The 22,665-nt window shown below is 39.7% G+C and overlaps 2 protein-coding genes across 2 annotated transcripts; both read left to right on the plus strand.

The window, feature by feature from the left end:
- Positions 1 to 881: 881 nt before the first annotated feature.
- LOC127571768 (G-protein coupled receptor 55-like) lies at positions 882 to 2,691 on the plus strand. The gene has a single exon (XM_052018461.1). The coding sequence runs from the start codon at positions 978 to 980 to the stop codon at positions 1,926 to 1,928; it is 951 nt and encodes a 316-aa protein (XP_051874421.1). The 5' UTR covers positions 882 to 977; the 3' UTR covers positions 1,929 to 2,691.
- Positions 2,692 to 8,447: 5,756 nt separating this feature from the next.
- LOC127571854 (G-protein coupled receptor 55-like) lies at positions 8,448 to 21,795 on the plus strand. The gene is made up of 2 exons (XM_052018600.1): positions 8,448 to 9,431; positions 21,521 to 21,795. Exon 1 carries the CDS (start codon positions 8,448 to 8,450, stop codon positions 9,396 to 9,398), a length of 951 nt encoding a protein of 316 aa, XP_051874560.1. The 3' UTR covers positions 9,399 to 9,431; positions 21,521 to 21,795.
- The last annotated feature ends 870 nt before the right edge of the window (positions 21,796 to 22,665 follow it).

Consider the following 22,665-nt stretch of genomic DNA (forward strand, 5'->3'; position numbering starts at 1 on the left):
TGTATATACAGTATCTTTCAAGAACTATCAAATGAGGTAGGACTTTGAATATGTAGTTGTATCCACTGATCCATTGTTGCAGTTAATTGTGTTCACCATCAATAAAGGATAACTGGTTAGAAGCTCCAATTTCATTGCCTTACTTAAAAGCAATTTGCAGAATTTATAGATGCTGTAGTAGGGTCAAAGCAAACCATTTGTAAGATATCCTGCAGAGTAATAAATCTTTATTGAAAGAAGGTATTTGCTGAACTGTAAGGTTACAATGCATGACGTAGATGTTTTGATGGATATCATTTTGATGCAGTCATTACGTGGTCTAGTATTGGTACTCCCAGTGAGCCTGCACCATGGTTCCCGGTTATCAATACAACTGTGCTCTGGATTTTGCTTTTGATTAAAGAATTAGAAAGGTGTTTTGATTTTCTCTTTGCCTTTCACTCAGAAATGTGTCAGTTACTTTAAAGTGGAGTGACTTCAGTGTCAAGGGTAAATAAGTAGTCATCTTCCAAACAGTAAGATTCCTTAAACTGCATCATGCTAAATCACTATTTGATCTCTATTTTGATAATGTCTCAAACGTGGTTATTTTGTTTAAAGTACGTCTGTAGGATCTTTAATATTTACTTGATCCAAATCAACCTGCAGTTATATTTGCAAGAGCTCAGATGAAGTATTCCCCAATCACAAGAACGGTGCTCTTCTGTTCCAAAGTCCTTTGCTAGAATTGGTTATGAAATACTTTGTGATTATGGAGACATTACCACTCTGTTTCTAACACTCAGGATGTGGTTACTGCCATAAACCAGTGAAAAGAAAGGATATAATGACCTGTTGAAGAAAACATCTGTAGATCTTGGTCATTTCTTTTGCTGCACAGCTATTAAGTAATTCAATGACCGTTTTTGTTTCACAAACTGAGAGCCGTAGAATATAGCAGGAGGCAACCTTTTCTGCTTCTACAAATCTTAATAGAAATGTGCCATTTCAACAACACAACTAAATTGGAATTAGAGAAGATACAAATATGCTGTTCCAGCAATACCACGGAACTTGAATTTGTGAAGACATTCCAGTATGTGGTGCACATCCCTACGTTCTCCTTGGGACTGGTCATCAATTTGGTAGCACTCTGGATACTCTGCTTCAGATTAAAGAATTGGACGGAAAATGTGATCTACATGATAAACCTGATATTTTCCGACATCCTGTTGCTTTTCTCTCTGCCTTTCAAAATGTATGCCTACCAGGTAGAAGGAAAGTGGCATCTTGGTTCACTCTTCTGTGAGTTTGTGGAGTCCCTCTACTTCGTCAACACCTACGGAACTATCCTGTTGATCATGTTGATATCTCTGGATCGGTACACTGCTATCAAGCACCCCTTCCTGGCAAGAACCCTCAGATCACCAAAGAAAGCCACCATTGCCTGCACTGTTCTGTGGCTCTGTGTCTGGTCTGCAAGTATTCCAAATTACTTGCAACGGGATGATGATCAGAACTGCTTTTCGGATTTTGCTGAATTTTGGTGCCTTGGTACAATTCCTCTGAGTATGCTCACTGTATATGTAATTGCTGCATCTGTTGTGATTTTCTGCAGTATTCAAATTATAAAAACACTGCAAAGAGTAGATGAAGAGAGAGAAGACATTGCCATGAGGACATCTATGAAAATAATCTCTTCCAATGTGGTAACCTTCCTTCTCTGTTTTACTCCATATCACATAGCCATGTTACTATACTTTTTTGCAAGAAATTGTCATATACCGACGGATTACCTAGTTTCACTGAGGGTGTTTCTCCAAATCTGTCAGTGTTTGGCAACGACAAACTGTTGCCTGGATGCGATGTATTACTATCTGATCATTAAGGAGTTCTGGAAATCAAAAATGAAGAGCAAAGAGGGAACTTTTTCAATCCATAGCAGTTAGCTCGCAGAATTCAATTTGTTGTCTTTAACTCAGTTACTTAAAAATATAACAATCTGTCGATTGCCTGCTTGCATTAGTTGCATGAAGAATAATGGATAATGAAAGATACTCTGCTTTGATTTTGTTTTGATAGATATTAATTCCTTGGTCCAAATTCTGCTAATGCCATGTCAACAAGACTGTGGCTAAAACGGGGAGGGAATTGGATGCATGATATTAGTGAGATCAAAATCTAGCTTTAGTTATGTTTCTACCTAATGCATATAAACTGGAAGAGTGGGCAATTCATTTATGGGATTAACTGAAAATCAGTTACGTATGTAACAAACCTGCTTGTTTATCTGAATTATGTCTTGAATTATTATGAAAATGAATATGTTGTGTTCGGTCTCATCAAGGAAAATTTATGCTTGCTATTAAGTGCAGGCATTCATTACCAATCATCTAAAGAGGTTTCAGAAAGCTCCCAGAATATTTAATATCAACCCAAAAGTGGTTAACATACAATTCACTGGCCGCAATTTTGAAATAAATTGAGAGCACTTAAGGTTATCAACTTAAGAGCAGGAAATCAAAATGCCACAAACTAGAAATTGCAATTTATTTCAAAGAAGACCTGAACATGAAATTAGAGCAATATTGTGGATTTACTTGGTATCTGGAAAGGCTTGTCTCTACTTGTCCTACTATTCAGTATAAATTGTGAATTTTGTATCCTTTTGTTGGGTGAACCTGGATGTTGTCAATTAAATGCAGCACATGATAAAACACACCAAACAATGACTTTGCCTAACAATTTTACTTTAATCACAATTAGTTCAAACAACTAAAGATTCATTATGTAGTTTCAAACTCATCAACTCTTTAGTTTCACAACTCTTTTAGTTACACAACTTTTTAGTGTACTTTCACAACTTCCAAAACCTAAAGCTAAAGGATGGCCCACAAGAATGTCTATTTCTCTCCGTGTCCTGTCTGAACAATGAATGTGATGAAAGAACCAAACGTAAAGTAATGAGGAGCGAGAAAGGTAATGAAAAACAATTTTTTTTGCTTTATTGATAAAGTGTGAGTCTATTTCCCTTTCACAACCATCTTCAATTTGGATTCATTCAGATCTCATTTTAAAGCCCCAGTCATTACACAAGGCCTCTACCCCCTTTTGAAGTTGTCCTTGCACTGTGGATACATCTCAAGTGCAGGACCATCACTTCTCCACCGCGTGATCTCTCTTGTTGTGCAGGGAAGTAGCTGATTAATCAGAGTAGAGATGCTTCTGTAACTTCCATTCTTAACCAACCCAGGAAAGTTGATTAGTAACCTCAGACTTGGATTGTGAGTCATGAATGTCAAAATGAATGTTATTTATAGACCCAAACAAAATAAAGCAGTGTTCATTGTCAGACTGGTGCAGACCACTGTACATGCTGCAGCCCACTCTGCTCACGCTGAATACTTTGCAATCAAAATTTCTTTGGCCATTTATCTACTCTAACCTCTCCTCTTTATGGAATGCAACCTACCTGGATGCATCACAGCTTGGTATGGCAATTGATCTTCCCAAGACCGCAAGAAATTGCAGAGAGTTGTGAATGCAGCCGAGTACATTGTGCAAACCAACCTCCCCTCCATTGACTCGGTCTACACTTCCAGCTGCCTTGGGGAAAGCAACCAACATAACCAAGGACCCCCACCCCACTAACCAGGTCATTCTCTCTTCTCCCTCCCCTGTTGGGCAGAAGATATTAAAGCTCAAAAGCACATACTGCACCATCAGGCTCAGACAACTTCTATCGCACTGTTATCAGACTCTTTAATAAACTTCTCATATGCCAAGGTTGAATTCTTGATCTTCCAATCTACCTCATTGTGGCCCATACACTTGCACTGCATTTTGTCTGTAGCTGCTACACTTTGGTATATTCTGCACAGTTTTCTTTTTACTACCTCTGTGTACTTGTGTACTCATGATCTGCCTGGATGGCATGCAAACAAGTTTTTCCACTGTATCTTGGTACATGTGACAATAAACCAATGAATTGGCACAAAAGAAATCTCACAGGTATCAGATCATTCTCACATTCTACTTCCTAGCCTTGTGAGTCTTGTTCTATTTTACATCTAATAGGTGCTGCATCTTACAGTTTGCTGAGAATTGCTATATTCTCGAGGTCATCGAGCATCTACTCCACCACATCAGACACCTGTCTATTTTTCCTTCTGCTCAAGAACCAGCAGAGCAGTCATGGGTAATTGCCTGCATTTGCAGGGTTCCTCAAAGTTCAGGCATTCACAGAGCTTATTTCCTTTGAGAGACCTCCCTGGAGCACCTGACTGCAAACCTGGAAGATCTGTCAAGGTAGCCACAGACCCTTGTCAGGACAGATGGCTCAATCCATAATGGATAAGTGTCTGTCCCTGTAAACCATTATCCAGTCCCTTGTGTTTGAAATATAATGTTGGCAGCCTTAGCTTCTGTTGTCTCCAATAAACAGAGGATATCCCTCCTCTGGTTGTGATTGCAAGTTTTTTTTAAGATTCCATTAAGTAAATATGGTAGTAGTCTCCCTCAGAAAACACTGTGGCAGTCCTGGTGGCTGAAAGATCGCTGTTGGTTTTGTTATCTGAAGTTGTAGAATACAGGATCAAGTTCCATGAACTGCAATGTACCAAGAGGGAAGATAAGATGCTGTTCCTTGAGCTTGCGTTGGGCATCATTTGAGCAATGTAGAAGGCCAAAGACCAAGAGATGGGGAATGAGAGAGAATTTTAGGGATGGTAACTGGAAGCTCAGGGTCACCTTTGCAGACTGGGCAAAACATTCATCTAGTTTGCATTTAGTTTCTCTGATGTAGTGAAGGCCACAGTGTGGGCACTGAATGGAAGTGGGAAGGGACAAGGTGAAGAGTCAGCTTCTACGTCTCCCATATTTGAATGGGAGAAGAGTTGTGGTTGGAAGAGTGATCCAGGAAGAGCACAGAGGGAACGGTCCCTTCTAAAATGCAGGAAAAGGAGAGGATGTCTGCAGGTGGAAGTCTGCTGGAGGTGAAGGAACTCATGGAGAATGATCCACTGGTGGGGAGTAAGTAAGGAAAAGGAAAAACCTTATCCATCTCCTGTCTGAGGGGAGAAGAGAGCAGAAGGGTGGGAAATAGGGCTCTCAATTACATCTCCGCTCTCAACTGTGGTAAAGGGGAAGCCATAGTTAAGGAAAAAGCAAGACATCTTGAAGTCTCAGATGTGGAAAGTCTTGTCATCTGTGCAGGAATGACGGAGATCGAGAGTGGAATGGAGTCCTTGCAGGGCACAAGGTGGGAGGAGGTGTTGACAAGCTATTGGTGGGAGTAAGTAGGCTTATGAGCTGGGCTTAACAGTATTGAGATGGAGATGTCAAAAAAAAGAAGGAAAGAGTTTGGATATGAACCATGTGATGGTGTGAGGTGGATGGGAACTGGCTGCAAATATAATGACATTTTTGAGTTCCATATGACTGGGAAGCAGCACCAGTACAGTCATCAATGTTTATTATTGCTTGTACTGAGGTACAGTTTTAAAAAAAAAACTTGTCTTGCATACTGTTCGTACAGATCAATTCATTACACAGTGCAAAGTTTCAGGATAAGAGTTGAGGAGGATGCCTGACTAGACTAAAACAAGAGTGTTCCACACATCCAACAAAGAGTCAGGCATGAAAATGAAAATCCCATGCAACAAATGTCCTTTCATACGTTCTTTCACCATCTAGATAACTTCAGGTGAAACAGCAATTCATTTCCACTTCTATTCTATACTTGGTGTTTGTATTGTGTTCTGCTTCACATTGGAGAAACCAAATGCTGATCAGATGGTTACCTTGTGGACTTCGTGTTCAGTCCACAGGAGTGACTCTAAGTTTCTAGTTGCCTGTCACTTTAATTCTCAAATATTACAAAGTACAGCATAGGCTTAGGCCCTTTATTCCACTGTATTTGCACCAGCTAAATGCTAAATTAAACTAATCCCATCTGCTTGCTGATGGCTGGTATCCCTCTGTCTCCATCCTGCTCCCACTCTGACCTATGTTTGTGGTCTCCTAATTGTTATTATAAGGCCCAACATGAGCTTGAACATGCATTGTAGCCTTTTGAACTCGATTGAATTCTCATTCTCTTTGTGTGTATCAGAACTGGTCAGTTCTGTTGTAGAGTAGAACATCCATCTGTAATGTTGATTCAGGTGGTTTCATCAATAGCTTATTCCTCAGCAATCGTGGCCTCTCCCTATCAGGGCTTGTTCACTTTTGTCCTCCCTATCCCTCTCCCACCTTCTCTGTGACTTAAAACCAGCTTGTTTCCTGACTTTCCACTTCTGACCATAGGTCTTCAAGCTAAACTTCTCTTTTGACAGATATTGCCCGACCTGCTGAGTTATTCCAACAACTTCAGTTTTTATTGAAGTGACAGCCATGGCCTGGGTCTATGCAAATTCCCTTAGTTACATTTTTTTTTACACTGAGAAACATTCAATTAATTGCTTAACTCTTTACAAAAGAAGATTCCAGCTCATGTGGACTTTGAGTTGGTGTTTTACTTCCCATAGACTTCCATATATTGCAAAACTAACACACATGCAGGATATCTAGTTTCCTTAATTAATATCCTATGTTTTCTGGCTCTTAAGATATAATAAACACTTTTACATAGTTGAAGACATTTACAATTCTTTCTAAATGTCTTATGTACTTTTAACATTGTTTTCTCTACTTCATTGATTTTTGATTATCTGCCATTGCTTCCTAAAAGTCCCAATTCCTCACACTTGTCTGCAAACTTTAAGCTTCTGCTTTTAATACCCTTATTCACAGATGTACTGGTTTTCCAATGATTTTTTAACTTCTCAATGTTAAACCTGTTAAACTAATTTTCAAATTTATCTTGCCTAAGTTGCCCCTCACACCTACATGCTTCAATTATTTCAAGAGTGTAGTTTGACTAAACTCTGCCTCTCTTGAGCCAAGTGCAAAATTGTTCTTTTCTGCTTAATGACTCAGGAGAACCCCCTTGCTGTTCATCAAACCACCTGACATAGTAGCTTGTGCATTGGTTTAAAATTAACGTATTATAAGAAAATTAGTACCTCCTAACTCTTTCATTACTGTACTAATGTGAAAGCTTTGAGTAAGCTGAACCAAAGATCTGAGTCAAACATAGCACACCAGACTCGAGGCTCATTCCCATGATGTAAGAAAGGTCAAATGAGTTACTGCTAAGATTAAAATGTCACACATCTACAGATCTAAATCAAGTATCAGCATGTGGTGTGTTCTGAAGGTATAAGATTCACGTTTTCTAGAAGGAACACTGGAGGACGATAAGCAAAATAGAAACTCTTATTAGTTGTCAATTACTTTAAGGTTACTGCAGCTGACCTGGAGTTTCGAGTGGCATGGTGACATCATGGTGGTTACAGCTGCTACTGCATCCTGACCTCTGGTGCTCCCTGTGCAGAGTTTGCACATTCCACCTGTGACCATGTGTGGCTCCCCCCACCCCCCCCACCCCCATTATGTTCTGGTTTCCTTCCACATACCTAGGGGCCTGAATTGCAAGGAGAGGTTGCGTAGACTAGGACTTCTATTCCCTGGAATGTAAATGTTGAGGGGTGACCTGACAAAGGTTTAGAAGATCATGAGGGGCATGGACCGGGTGAAACGCATAGTCTTTTTCTTAGGGAGGGGGTGCTAACAGCAAGAAGACGCACATTTAAGATCAGAAGCAAAAGGGACAGCAAGGGCAGCTTCACACAAAGGGTGTGTATTTGGAATGAGCTGCCAGAAATAGTGATTGAGGTGGGCACATTAGCAACATTTAAAAGCCATCTAGATAAGTAGATGGATAGGAGAAGTTTAGAGGGCTATGGTCCAAAACTGACAGATGGGCCTAGCTTGCTCGGCAACACAGTCAGCACGGACGAGTTGGACCAAAGGGCTTGCCTCCATGCTGTATGACTCTAGGAGGTACTGTCCAGTAGGCTAATTGGCTACTGTAAATTATTCCTTAATGTAAGTATGTGGCAAAAAGAATCTAAAGGGAATTGAAGGGCTTGAGGGGGAGAATAAATTGTGGGCTTAGAGGAATGAAGTGTGAATGGGACTGATGGGATTGCTCTGCTGGGACTGACGTGGATCCAATGGGCAGAATGGCTAACTCCTGTCTCCACCTGAATAAGGTGGAACTGGGACTTGATGGTCAAGCTTTTGACCAGACAGTACTGGCACTCTCTAAAGCTCCCTGAGTGGAACTGTAATTGTCATTTTCGTGAATATTTAATGTTCTTACCCAAGAAAAGTCTTCCCCCCCCCCCACCCGCCCCCACACACCATTAGAAATAACTGGGGCTGAGATACGAATGCTTAGCCATCCGAATGTGGCTCATAAACAGGAAATGTCAAAATCCTGTAACTGCGGCATTAAAGAAACAACACCTGCCCGACGTTACTGCTTCTGATACATTTGCAAGTGAAAGCAACCGAAAAGAACAATGGTTCAGTCAGGTAATAAGGCTGATTCTGTCTGTGTGGCTGCTCTCCTTAACTGCAGTTTGAACACCACAGAACTTGAATTTGTGAAGACGTTCCAGTACGTGGTGCACATCCCAACATTCACCATGGGACTGGTCTTCAATTCAGCAGCACTCTGGATACTCTGCTTCAGATTGAAGAATTGGACAGAGTCTGTTATCTACATGACAAATCTAATATTTTCCGACGTGTTTCTGCTTTTCTCTCTACCTTTCAAAATGCATGCCTACCAGGTAGAAGGGAAGTGGCATCTCGGTTCACGCTTTTGTCAGTTTGTGGAGTCCCTCTACTTTGTCAACACCTACGGGACCATCCTGTTGATCATGCTGATATCTCTGGATCGGTACGTTGCTATCAAGCACCCCTTCCTGGCGAGAACCCTCAGATCGCCAAAGAAAGCCACCATTGCCTGCACTGTTCTGTGGGTCTGTGTCTGGTCAGCAAGCATTCCAAATTACTTGCAACGGGATGACGATGATAGCTGCTTTTTGGATTTTGCTGAATTTTGGTGCCCTGGTACAATTCCTCTGAGTATGCTCACCGTATTTTTAATCACTGCATCTGCTGTGATTTTCTGCTGTATTCAGATTATAAGAACACTGCAAAGAGTAGATGAAGAGAGAGAAGACACTGACATGAGGCTATCCATAAAAATAATCTCTTCCAATCTGGTAACCTTCCTTGTCTGCTTTACTCCGTATCACGTAGCCCTGTTACTGTACTTGTTGGCAAGAAATTGTCTCATAGCAAAGGATTACCTGGTATCACTGCGTGTGTTTCTCCAGATCTGTCAGTGTTTGGCGACGACAAACTGTTGCCTGGATGCGATGTATTACCACCTGATCATTAAAGAGTTCTGGAAACAAAAAATGAAGAGCACAGAGGAAACTCTTTCAACAAATACCGGTTAACTCGCAGAATTCAATTTGTCGTCTTTACCTCAGGTAAAAATGAAGAACAATTTGCCTGCTTTCATTAGTTACACGAAGAAGAATAATGGATAGTGAAAGATACTTAATTTCTTCTATTTGTTTTGATATATTAATTCCTTGGTGCATATTCTGCTGATACCATGTCAACAAGCCTGTTGCTTGGGGGCGGCGGGGGGGGGGTGGGGGGGTGGTTGGGGACGGCGGTGGAATTGTATGTGATATTAGTGAGATCAGAATCCGGCTTAGTAGTTTTGTTTCTACCTGATGCATATAAACTGGAAGTTTGGACAATTAATTTATAGAATTAACTGAAAATAATCTATGTATGCTAAAACTGCTTGTTTGAATTACGTTTTGAGTCGTTATGAAAATGATTATGTTGGTGTGTTTGTTCTTGTCAAGTGCAGACATTCATTATCAATCATCTGGAGGTGTCAGAGTTAGAATATTTAATATAAATACAGAAGTGGTTAACATAATTCATTGGCCTCAATTTTGCAATATTGAGATAAAATGGTAACACTTAAAGATATCAGCTTAAGAGAAGGAAATCAAAATGCCACAATACTAGAAATTGCAATTTATTTCAAAGATGCCCTAAACATGAAAACCAGAGCAATGTTGTGGATTTACTTGGCATCTGGAGAGGCCTGTCCCTACTTGTCCTACTATTCAGTGCAAATTGTGAACTTGTATCAAATTGTTCCTTTAACTGAACCTAGCTAATGCTATTTAAGCTGCCTATAAATAGTTTATTATTGATCTTGTGCTACCTAAATATATCTGCCTTTTACTGAAGCTGACTCTGATAGTTCATAAAATTATGAGAGGCATAGTCAGAATAAATAGCCGGTATATTTTTCTTTTCAAACTTATTAATTTTCAAATTAATACAGATTAATACATATAACATTAATTATACATGTGATACAAAGATCGGGAGGACAACCATGACACATATAAAGAATAAGAAATATTCTAGACCCCACGGTCTCTTAGTAAGCGAATATATAATGCAAAAAAAGTCAAAGGGAAAGGAAAAGATTTATTGTATAATAAAAAAAATTAAAAAATCATAAATCAAAACTAGAAAAATTTCAAAAGGAAAAACTGGACTGATATTTCTCGAACAAAGAGCATTATTATGTCGTCAAATCTGCTCCTCTAAATTCAAAGGTTATTGAAAAGGGATCTATATCATTTGAAAATATTGAATAAATGGACTCCAAACTTCCTCAAATTTAAGTGAAGAATCAACAGTGCCACTCCTAATTTTTTCTAAGTTAAACATGATATAGTTTGAGAAAACCATTGAAAAGTAGTGGGAGGTATGGGATCCTTCCATTTAAACGAAATGGATCGCTTGGCCATTAATGTGACAAAGGCAATCATATGGCAAGCAGAAGCAAATAAGTGGCTAGATTCTATCCTTGGTAGCCCAAAAATTGCAGTGATAGGATGACATTGTAAATCAATATTCAATACAGTTGAAATAATGTTAAAAATGTCTTTCCAATATTTTTCCAAAAGAGGGCACAACCAAAAGAGGGAAGCTACCTTCAATTTACATCTGTCACATATAGGATATATACTGTGATTAAAAACAAGCTAGCTTATCCTTAGACATATGGGTCCTCTGAACCACCTTAAACTGTATCAAAGTGTCTGGCACACATTGAAGATGTGTTAACTAATTGAAGAATTTTCTTCCATGTCTCTGTGGGTAAAAGTATCTGGAGTTCTCTTTCCCATTCATTCTTAATTTTATCAAGTGTCTCTGGATGTATTTTCATAATCAGATCATAAATTATTGCTATCAAGCCCTTCTGATAAGGATTAAGATAAAATTTTCCATAATTTCTATTTTATATGGAGTTGGAAAAGAAGATAAAGTAACTTTTTAAAAAACAAACTCTAATCTGTCAATATCAAAAAGTGTGATCTAGGCAAATTGTATTTATTCGACAACTGTTCAAAAGATAAAAAACCGGTTATCAATGAATAATCACGGAAGCATGTTATTCCCTTCATTTTCCATAAAGGAAAAGCTAAGTCGATTCTAGATGGTTGAAAGAAAAAATTAGATTGGGACTTGATAAGTTAAATTTGTTCAATCCAAAAAATTTACAAAATTGAAACCATATTCATATTGTATGTTTAACTATTGGGTTAGTCATATGTTTACTCAATTTAGTAAGTGCAAAAGGGAGTGAGGCTCCTAAAATAGAAAATAATGAAAATCCTTGCACTGATTCATACTCAAGGTACACCCATTTGGGACATTGAATTACATCTAAATCTTGTGCCCAAAAAATTAAATATCTGATATTAGTTGCCCAGTAGTATAATCTAAAGTTAGGCAGAGCCATACCACCATCCTTTCTTAATTTTTGTAAATATTTCTTACTTAACTTGGGTTTTTATTCTGCCATATGTATGAAAGAATTTTAGAATCAATAGTGTCAAAAAAAAATTTCAGGATGAAAGTTGGAATCACCTGAAATAGATATAAAAAAAGTTTTGGTAAAATATTCATCTTAACTGCATTAATTTGGCCTATAAATAATAGAGATAATGAGGATCAATTAGTAAATGTTTAATGTGATCAATTAAAAGTAACAAGTTAACTTTAAACAAATCTTTATGCTTGGTAATTTTAACACCCAAATACATAAAATAGTCAGTTACTAATCTAAATGGTAATTGGCTATATATTGGAGTTTGCATATTTAATGGAAAGAGTTCACTCTTACTAAGATTTAATCTATAACCAGAGAAAAACACTAAACTGAGCAAGCAGTGATAAAACTGCGGGGGTAGATTCCTCCAGTTTAGAAATATAAACCATAGAACCGTACAGCACAAAACAGGCCTTTCAGCCCACCATGTTGTGCCATCCATCAAACCACCCTTACACTATCTAACCCTTTCCTCCCACATATCCCTCTATCTCACATTCCTCCATATGCCTATCCAACAAACTCTTGAACCTGTCCAATGTATCTGCCTCCACCACCACCCCAGGCAGTGCATTCCATGCACCAACCACTCTCTGGGTGAAAAACCTCCCCCTGACATCTCCCCTGAACCTCCCACCCATAACTTTAAAGCCATGCCCTCTCGTCTTGAGCATTGGTGCCCTGGAAAGGAGGCACTGACTGTCTATCTATTCCCCTCAATATTTTATATACCTCTATCTTGTCTCCTCTCATCCTCCTCCTTTCCAGTGAATAAAGCCCTAGCACCTTGAGCCTCTCCTCATATTCCATACACTCTAATCCAGGCAGCATCCTGGTAAATCTCCTCTGCACCCTCTCCAATGCCTCCACATCCTTCCTATAATGCAGCGACCAGAACTGAACACAGTACTCCAAGTGTGGCCTAACTAGAGTTTTGTAAAGCTGCATCATCACTTCGCGGCTCTTAAACTCAATCCCACGATTTATGAAAGCTAACATCCCATAGGCTGCCTTAACTGCTTTATCCACCTGTGAGGCAACTTTCAATGAACTGTGAATGTGAACCCCCAGATCCCTCTGCTCCTCTACACTGACAAGTACCTTGCCATTTACCTTGTACTCTGCCCTGGAGTTTGTCCTTCCAAAGTGTACCACCTCGCACTTCTCCAGATTGAATTCCATCTGCCACTTGTCAGCCCAGCTCTGCATCCTCTCAATATCCCTCTGTAAGCTCCGACAGCCCTCTACACTATCCACTACACCGCCGATCTTAGTGTCGTCCGCAAACTTACTAACCCAGCCTTCCACCCCCTCATCTAAGTCATCTATAAATATCACAAAAAGTAGAGGTCCCAGAACTGATCCCTGCGGGACACTACTTGGAGGCTGTTGAGGGGGATGACCTGCAGGGGCCTAGCTGCAGTAACCAGGTCTCTGGTACTGCTGCTCAGAAGGGAAGTGTGGGAAAGAGACATGTGGTAGTGATAGGGGACTCGATAGTCAGGGAAACAGTAGGTTCTGTGGCAGTGAGCATGAATCCTGGATGGTATGTTGCCTCCCAGGTGCCAGGGTCCAGGATGTCACTGATCAGGTCCACAGGATTCTTGAGTGGGAGGGAGTGCAGCCAGAAGTTGTGGTCCATGTTGGCACCAACGACATAGGTAGGAAGGGGGATGAGGTCCTGAAGAGCGAGTTCAGGGAGCTAGGCAGAAGACTGAGGAACAGAACCTCAAGGGTAGCAATCTCGGGATTGCTGCCGGTGCCACGTGATGGTGAAGGCAAGAACAGGAGGAGGTGGCAGATAAATGCGTGGCTGAGAAGTTGGTGCAGGAGTGAGGGTTTTAGATTTCTGGATCATTGGGATCTCTTCTGGGGAAGGTGGGACCTGTACAGAGGACGGGTTACACCCAAACCAGAAGGGGGCCAATATCCTTGTGGCTAGGTTTGCTAGGGTGGTTCGGGAGAGTTTAAACTAGTTTGTGAGGGGGAAGGGAACCGGAGGAGTAGGTCAGAGGAAGAAGGGGATGGGGAAAAGTTAGATCAAACAGGTAGAGAGGCTTTGGGGAAGGAGAAGCAGAATACAGGCTATGAAAGTAGTTAAGGTAGATGGACTGAAGTGCGTTTACTTAAATGCAAGAAGTGTCAGGAATAAGGGGGATGAACTGAGGGTTTGGATAAGTATGGGGGACTATGATATTGTGGCTATTACTGAGACGTGCCTGACATCAGGGCAGGAGTGGATATTGAATATTCCTGGTTTTCGGTGTTTTAAGAGGGATAGGGAGGAGGAGGGTGGCGATACTGGTCAGGGACACTGTTACGGCTGCAGAAAGGATGGATGTTGTAGAAGGATCATCTCTAGATCATCTGGTGGAAGTAAGGAACAAGAAAGGAGCAGTTACTCTACTAGGAGTATTCTATAGGTCCCCCCGGTAGCAGTAGAGATATAGAGGAGCAGATTGGCAGGCAGTATTTGGAGAGAAGCAAAATTAACAGGGTTGTTATAATAGGAGACTTCAACTTCCCAATTATAGACTGGAACCTGCTTAGTGCCAAAGGTTTAGATGGGACAGAATTTGTTAAATGTGTCCAGGAGGGATTCCTGACGCAGTATGTCGACAGGCCAACTAGAGGGAATGTCATGCTAGATCTAGTTTTAGGAAATGAACTGGGACAGGTGAAGGATCTATTGGTGGGTGAGCATTTGCGGGACAGTGACCATTGCTCCACAACCTTTAAAATTGTCATGGACAGGGACAGGTGCAGAGAGGACAAGAAGGTATTTAGTTGGGGAAGGGCGAACTATGAGGCTATAAGGAGAGAACTTGGGAGTGTAGATTGGGATGTCCTTTTTGAAGGGAAATGTACTATGGAGATGTGGTCGATGTTCAGGGATCTTATGCCAGATGTTAGGGATAAATATGTCCTGGTGAGGCAGAGAAGGAATGGCAGGGTGAAGGAACCGTGGGTGACGAGAGAGGTGGAACGACTAGTTAGGGAGAAGGTAGCATACATGAGGTATAAGCAGCAAGGTTCAGACAGGGCCCGTGAGGAATATAGGGTAGCGAGGAAGGAACTTAAAGGCTGAGGAGAGCTAGAAGGGGACGTGAAAAGGCGTTGGCTAGTAGGGTTAAGGAAAATCCCAAGGCCTTTTTCACGTACGTGAAGGGTAGGAGGATGGCTAGGGTAAAGGTAGGTCCAATTAAAGACAAAGGTGGGAGAATTTGCCTGGAGGCGGCGGAAGTGGGAGAAGTTCTCAATGAGTACTTCTCTTCGGTATTCACCAAGGAGAGGGGTCTTGATGACGTGGAAGGGAGTGCTGGTAAGGGTAATGTTCTCGGTTGTAGATATCAAGAAAGGATGTGTTGAAGTTGTTAAATAATATCAAGACAGATAAATCTCCAGGGCCTGACGGGATATTCCCCAGGCTGCTTCGAGGCGAGGGAGGAGAGTGTTGAACCGCTGGTAAGGATCTTTGAGTCCTCATTGTCCACGGGGATGGTGCTGGAGGATTGGAGGGTGGTGAACGTTGTCCCCTTGTTCAAAAAAGGTAGTAGGGATAGTCCAGGGAATTACAGACCAGTGAGTCTCACGTCTGTGGTGGGTAAGCTGTTAGAAAGGATTCTAAGGGATAGGATCTATGAACACCTAGAGAATCATGGACTGATTAGGGACAGCCAGCATGGCTTTGTGGAGGGAAGATCTTGCCTCACAAGCCTGATAGAGTTCTTTGAGGAGATGACGAGGAAGATTGATGAGGGTAGTGTAATAGATATGGTCTATATGGATTTTAGTAAGGCATTTGATAAGGTTCCTCATGGTAGGCTTCTTCAGAAGGTCAGAGGCCAAGGGATCCAGGGAAGCTTGGCTGTGTGGATTAGGAATTGGCTTGACTATAGAAAGCAGAGGGTTGTGGTGGAGGGAGTGCCCTCGGATTGGAGGGCAGTGACTAGTGGTAACAGGTCATCTGTATATAGAGATATCTTATGAATCTCCTGTCCACGAGTAATACCAAATATGTTAGAAGAATCCCGAAAGGCAATTGCCAGGGTTCCAAAGCAATATCAAATAATAAAGGACTTAGGGAGCAACCCTGTCTAGTTCCTAAAAGCCTGAACAAAGGGGATCTCTGATTATTAGTAAGTATTGAAGCCATAGGTGTGTGATAAATCAATTTGATCGCAGATATAAAATTGGGGCTAAAATTAAATTTCTCAAGTGTATTAAATAAATATTCCCATTTGACTCTGTCAAATGCCTTTTCAGCATCTAATGAGATAACATTCTGGAATTTTTGATGAGGGGGTATATATAATATTCATTAACCTCCTAACATTAAAATGCAAATAATGATTCTGAATGAATTCTGTCTGGTCATCAGAGATAATTTGTGGAAGAACCTTTTCCAATCTAAAGGCCAATATTTTGAAAAATATTTTGGAATCCACATTTAATAAAGAAATGGGTCTATGAGAAGCACATTCAGTGGGATCTTTATCCTTTTTAAGAATTAAAGAGAGAGTTGCTTCATAAAAGGATTGTGGTAGTTTACCCACTGATAGGGCATCTTTGAAAACTTTTCCTAACTAGGGAGAAAGAAGATCAGAAAAATTGATCTTTATGCTTCTTGGTAATTTAAAAAATTCAACTGTATACCCATCAAGACTGGGTGTTTTACCCAAATTCATTGAAAAAAATTGCTTTCTTTATTTCTCCCTCTGAAATGGGTGCATCTAATATTGAACGTTTATTTAATGATAATTTCGGAGTTTTCAAATCCCTTAAATTCATGCATTAATGTAGAATCCTCAGGGAATTCTGATTGGTATAAAGAAGTGTAAAATTCTTAAAGATTTATTAATTTGTTCATGGTTCACCGTGTAGTTACCATCTCGTTTACAAATTTTAATAATCTGACGTTTAGTTGAAATAGCTTTCAGTTGGTTGGCCAGCAATTTACCAGATTTGTCACTATGTAAAACTGACTTCTGGTTTTAAGTAATTGATTTTCAATTGGAGATGTTAATAATAAACTATGTTGTAATTAAGTTCTGTTCTCTTTTTATAGAGCTCCAAATTAGGAGCATCAGAGTATTTTTTTAATCGATTTCTTTAATCTTATCAGCCAATATACAAATTTCATTATTCGTCTTTTCAATCCAGCAGAATATGAAATAATTTGACCACAGATATATGCTTTAAAAGTATCCCATATTATCTCACTGGAAATTTCTTCAGTAAAATTAGTTTAAAAAGAAAAAAATGAAATTTGTTCTTTAATAAAACGGACAAATTCTAAATCTTGCAATAGAGAAGGATTGAATTGTCATTGTTTGACGCCAGAGGGTGCATCTGCTAATTTAATAGTTTCAAGGGCGCATGATCAGAAATGGCAATTGCATCATATTTACAGTCAATAATAAATGGAGCTAATCTAGCATCTGTTAAGAAAAATAATCAATCCTCAAGTAATTATGATAAACATGAGAAAAAATGAAAATTCTTTATCATATGGGTGTAGAAATCTCCAACCATCTAGAATTCTGGAATCAACTAAAAAGGAGTTAATAAAGACAGTGGATTTGTTTGGAAGTGCAGGATTCGACACAGATCAATCCATCGGAGGGTTTAAACAGCAATTGAAATCTCCACCCATAATCAAAGTATATTTGTTTAAGTTAGGAAAAGATGCAAATAAATGTTTAAAAAAAATTCAGGATGATAAACATTAGGTGCATAGACATTAACCATAATGGCTTTTTTATTATGAGGTAAGCCAGTAATTAATAAAAATCTACCATTTGGGTCTGAAATTATCTCATGATGAACAAATGAAAGTGAGGAGTCTATAAAAACAGAGACTCCTTTCACCTTTGTGAATTAGAATGGAACTGTTGACCCCTCAAATCTAAAAAAAACATTGATTATCCTCTCTCCTAATGAGTCTCCTGCACAAAAATAATCTGAGCATTCAGTCTATGAAAAGCTTTAAAGATCTTGCGCTTAATTGGATTATTTAAACCGTTTGTATTCCAGGAAACAATTAATCATCTTATCCACTTTAATAGACTAAAAACATGGTATGTAAAGGATTAACCTTTGCAGGAGGCTCATTAATAGGAAGAGGAAAAAAGAGTTCAAAGAGGAGCTGGATATGATGAGAATTCAGATATATTTGTAGTTCATCAGTCCAGAAGAAAAAACTAACCTAAAAATAGCCCCACCTCCCACCCACAAAAGCCCAAAAACTGGCCAATAGACAGCCAGAAAGCTACCCACTAATTTGATTTGAATAACCCCAGCTCTATTGGTGGCAGGTCTCCAAATTAAAAAGAATGTAAACTATAGCCTAAACAAGCTATTGAAAAACCCAAAGCAAATTTACTGAACTATAAACAAACTTATTAAAAAATTTAAACAAAGCCAAAGGAATATTAACAGTCAACATTTAAGAAATACAGTTGTAATTATTTCAAAAAGAAAAAAGCCATCAATCACTTCGTCAAGGTCTTAATTATTATTAAAACAGAGCACTAAAAATATTAAGAGAAAATAGAAAAAGGAAAAAAAAATCATTAAGTATGATAAGTGTCCATGTTCCAGAATCAAGCAAGAGAGCATTAACAAAAGAAAGTATCCAGAGTTAGGAAGGGTTCAGATCTGAAAGTTAATTATTGCTTAGTAAATCAAGTAAGTATTAAATCAAGGAAAAACACATTTCTTAACCATATAAAATTGAAGACTAGTCCATGAGAAAATCTTTGGCATCCTTGATGGTGTTAAACCATTTGCGAGATTTATTGGGTAATGTACTTCTCAGCTGTGCTGGAAATAATAATACAGGTTGGTAATTGCTTTGCTAAAGACCCAACATAACTGATTTGTAACTCAGTCTCTCTTTCATAACTTCTGGGGTATAATCTTCAACCAAATAAAACTTCCACTGTTTATATTGAATCATTCCATGACGATGAGCAATTTGAATCAATTGTTCTTTAATACTCACATAATGAAATCTCAATATTACTGGCCATGGTTTCTGCTCTCGTGGAGGTTTTGGTCTTGTTGCTCGATGAGCATGATCAAGAATAGGCTGAGCAGAAAACACTTCAGCGCCAAACACATCGATCAGAAGGTTAGAAAAGAATTCAATGGGGTTACCAGTTTCAGCATTTTCTGGAAAACCGATGATTCTTACATTACTTCTCTGACTGCGGCTCTCTAAGTGAGCAATCCTCTGTTTTTGCTGTTCCAGCTTTTGTTTGGTCGTAATTAAATCTTTTTCAAGTGAGTTCAGTCTGGAATCTCTCTTACCAGCTTGATCCAGTTCAGCAATTAATTACTGTTGTTTAGCATTCTCCTGAATGAGTGTATTTTGTCTATCTTCAATGTCCTTTAAAAGTGTTTCCAAATTGGCGAATCTTCGATCAAGCCTTTTATCCAGTTTAGAAATAGCTTCCAAAGTAGGTTGAGGATCTCCATTATCCTTACCATTAGCTCCAGCTTTGGATCTGGTATTCATTTCAAGAGTTAAAAATCAAAATTAATCTTGTAACAGTATTATAAACTTTCATGTACCACCCTTTAATAAGACTTTTAAGAAGTGAATGGAGCAGAGCCAAGATATGTCTCACTCAATGTAGCACCACCAGTAGAGTCCCAGTATCTTTTTCTGAGGGTCAAAATGCCAAATACTAGAGGGCATGTATTTAAGGTGAGGGGGGTAAGTTTCTTTTTTATTTAAACACAGTGGTGGGTGCCTGGAATGCGTTGCCAGGGGTGGTGGTGGAGGCAGATACGACAGATGTTTAAGAGGCTCTTAGGCACATGAATATGCAGAAAATGGAGGGACATGGACAATGTGCAGATAGAAGGGATTGGGTCTCATTAGCTTAATTAGTTTGGCACAACATAGTGGGCTAAATGACCTGTTCCTGTGCTGTACTGTTCTATGTTCTGTCACAAACCAGCAACAAAAGAAACACACTGAGCATGATTCAGTGTTAAAAACTATTTTATTAATCACTACTTATGGTAATACGTAAAATAAAAGTAAAAATGTTAGTATGTTAGAATTCAAAAATGTTAAACCTCGAACGTTAACCCCAAAACTAAACTCTTCGTGTGTGTGTGTGACAAAGTCCAAAACTCCCAGTTCCGGAATGGTTCTTAAAGTTCAGTTCCGCAAGCCATAAGGTGAAACATGAGCAAGGGCTTCTTCAACAACCACCGTTGTCTGAAGATAAGACGTAGATGTAGAGAAACATAGGGAGAGTAAATACGAAATCCAAATGTTCCACGATGGAACCCAAACGACACTTCAGTGTTTACTCGGTAGTGACTTCCTCACCCCGAAAAGCATCCGAACCGTGGTCGTCCACATACAAATACCTGTTTCCTTCTACAGGTCAGCAACAAAGTGAACTCCACCGGATTACTTCCAACTTCCATACATGGATTTCAGTGGCAAACACAGTTATTGTTTCTCATCCATCGATAGAGAAAACAAGCAGGCTGGTGTCTCTCTCCCTTCTCTCTCTCTCTTTCTTCTTCTTCTGACTTCTTCAACAACGTCATTACGTCCTTTATCTTCTATTGACGTAAGCACGCCCCACACACACATACACACACACTCTCTATCTTAAAGGGACTTTCACTGAGTCCGTAACAGTTCTTACTACAGTCCTACTTGCATATGGCTGATGTAGTGAAATGAATTAAAATCATAGACACATCTCCTAAACAGTAGGACAAATGATAAGAAATGATAATGAGGAATTGGCAATGCAGCATATACTTAAAGGCTCCTTTTGGTGCACAAAACGTGACCACTATGATGCAGAAAAAAATGTTTCGAGCTCTTGGGTTGTTGCCCACGAGTTATGAGAAAGGAAATGTAAAATGTAGAAAGCTTGAGAGACAAGGCAAATGTAATTTAAAAAAAAAACTCCACATCTAAACATTTCTGTTAAATTGTGCATGAACAACTATCCAGTTGTCTGTAGGTTCAATGGGAGCTGGACAGCTGGTTCTTTGTCTTTTCATAGTGTTGAAAAGGAAGATTTATTTTGCTCAATACCTCTACATTCTGAAGGATGGTAACATCTGTGGTGTTCACTCACAGGTAACATGCGAGTAGAAAAAGAGTTCTCCTCCTACCTCCCCCACATGCCATTAGAAATAACTTTAGCTCCCACACATCTTAAGGTCGTGTCCAGGCTAAGATGCATGTGGCCATCCCAAATGTGACTCGCCAATGTAGCGTCAGATAAACACGCAGAGGAAATCATTAAAACTGTGACTGCAGCCTTGGGAAAACGAGACACCTCTGACCTTACTGCTTCTGTTGCTTTCACATCCAGTTGTGTCAGAAAAGAACAATGTTTAAGTCAAGTAATAAGACTGATTCTGTCTGTACAGCTGCTCTCCAAACAACACGTGCAGTTTGAACAACAGAACAGAACTTAAATTTGTGAAGACATTCCAGTACGTGTTATATATCCCAACATTCACCATGGGACTGGTCTTCAATTCAGCAGCACTCAGGATACTCTGCTTCAGATTAAAGAGTTGGATGGAGTCTGATCTACATGACAATCTAATATTTTCCAACATGTTTCTGCTTTTCTCTCTGCCTTTCAGAATCCATGCCTACCAAGTAGGAGGAGAGTGACATCTTGGTTCACACTTTTGTCAGTTTGTGGAGTCCCTCTACTTTGTCAATACTTACGGGACCCTCCTGTTAATCATGGGCTGATATCTCTGGATCAGTAAGTTGCTACCAAGCACCCCTTCCTAGTGAGAACCTTCAGATCTCCAATGAAAGCCACTATTACCTGCACTGATTTCAATACATTTTGGAGCTCTGGCATAATTGATCATGCTCACTGTATTTTAACTGCTGCATCTGCTGTGGTTTTCCACAGTATCCAGATTATAAGAACATGGAGAGAAGTGGTTGAGAGAGAGAGAAGAAATTAACATGAATACATCTATGAAAATCTCTGGTAACCTTCTGTCTCTGCTTTACTCTATATCATGTTGCCCTGTTATGGTACTTTTTGGCAAGGCATCATTAGGTAGCAATCAGTTACCTGATATCACTGTGTAGGTGTTTCTCCAGAGGACAAACTTTGCCAGAATGCAATGTATTTCTATTTGATCGTTGAGTTCTGGAAATCAAAAGACAAGAGGATAAAATAAACTATTTCAATCAGTACAAGATGATTTATAAAATTTAGTGACATTTCATGGACTTGGATCAAACTATTTTCTGCCCTGCACTCTTAGACAATGACTTGGAAAATAATGGATGCTGGTGATGAAAGTGGACTGATGTTGCATGAAAACAAACTGAGGGACTGCTGTGTGCTCGGTCTCACTGAAATGTGGCTTACACCTGTTTCACCTGACTGTGCCATACAACCTGTGGATTTCACAATTCACTGGATGGACCATACAGCGTCATCAGGCAAAGCAAGGGGCAGAGAGGTCTGCTTCCTAATCAACTCCTTGTGGTGCTCAGATGTGATGGTCCTGACGAGTTCCTGCTCACCTGACTTGGAATACCTAATGATGAAATGCTGCCCATACTACCTGCTACGGGAGTTCACTTCAGCTATCCTGATGGTAGTCTACATTCCTCCCTAGGCAGACGTGAAGTCTGCACTCAATGATCTACACTCTGTGATCAACAGCCTTGAAATGGGATACCCTGAGGCCCTCTTCATCATAGCCAGTGATTTCAACCAGGTGATTTCAAGAGTGTTACCAAATTAAATACTACC

The sequence above is a fragment of the Pristis pectinata genome, chromosome 6 (genome assembly GCF_009764475.1).
Source record: "Pristis pectinata isolate sPriPec2 chromosome 6, sPriPec2.1.pri, whole genome shotgun sequence".
Taxonomy (NCBI): Eukaryota; Metazoa; Chordata; class Chondrichthyes; order Rhinopristiformes; family Pristidae; genus Pristis; species Pristis pectinata.

What these genes read in the sequence shown, in the direction of transcription:
- LOC127571768 (XM_052018461.1), top strand. Translation starts at nt 978, where the DNA reads ATGTGCCATTTCAACAACACAACTAAATTGGAATTAGAGAAGATACAA.
- LOC127571854 (XM_052018600.1), top strand. Translation starts at nt 8,448, where the DNA reads ATGGTTCAGTCAGGTAATAAGGCTGATTCTGTCTGTGTGGCTGCTCTC.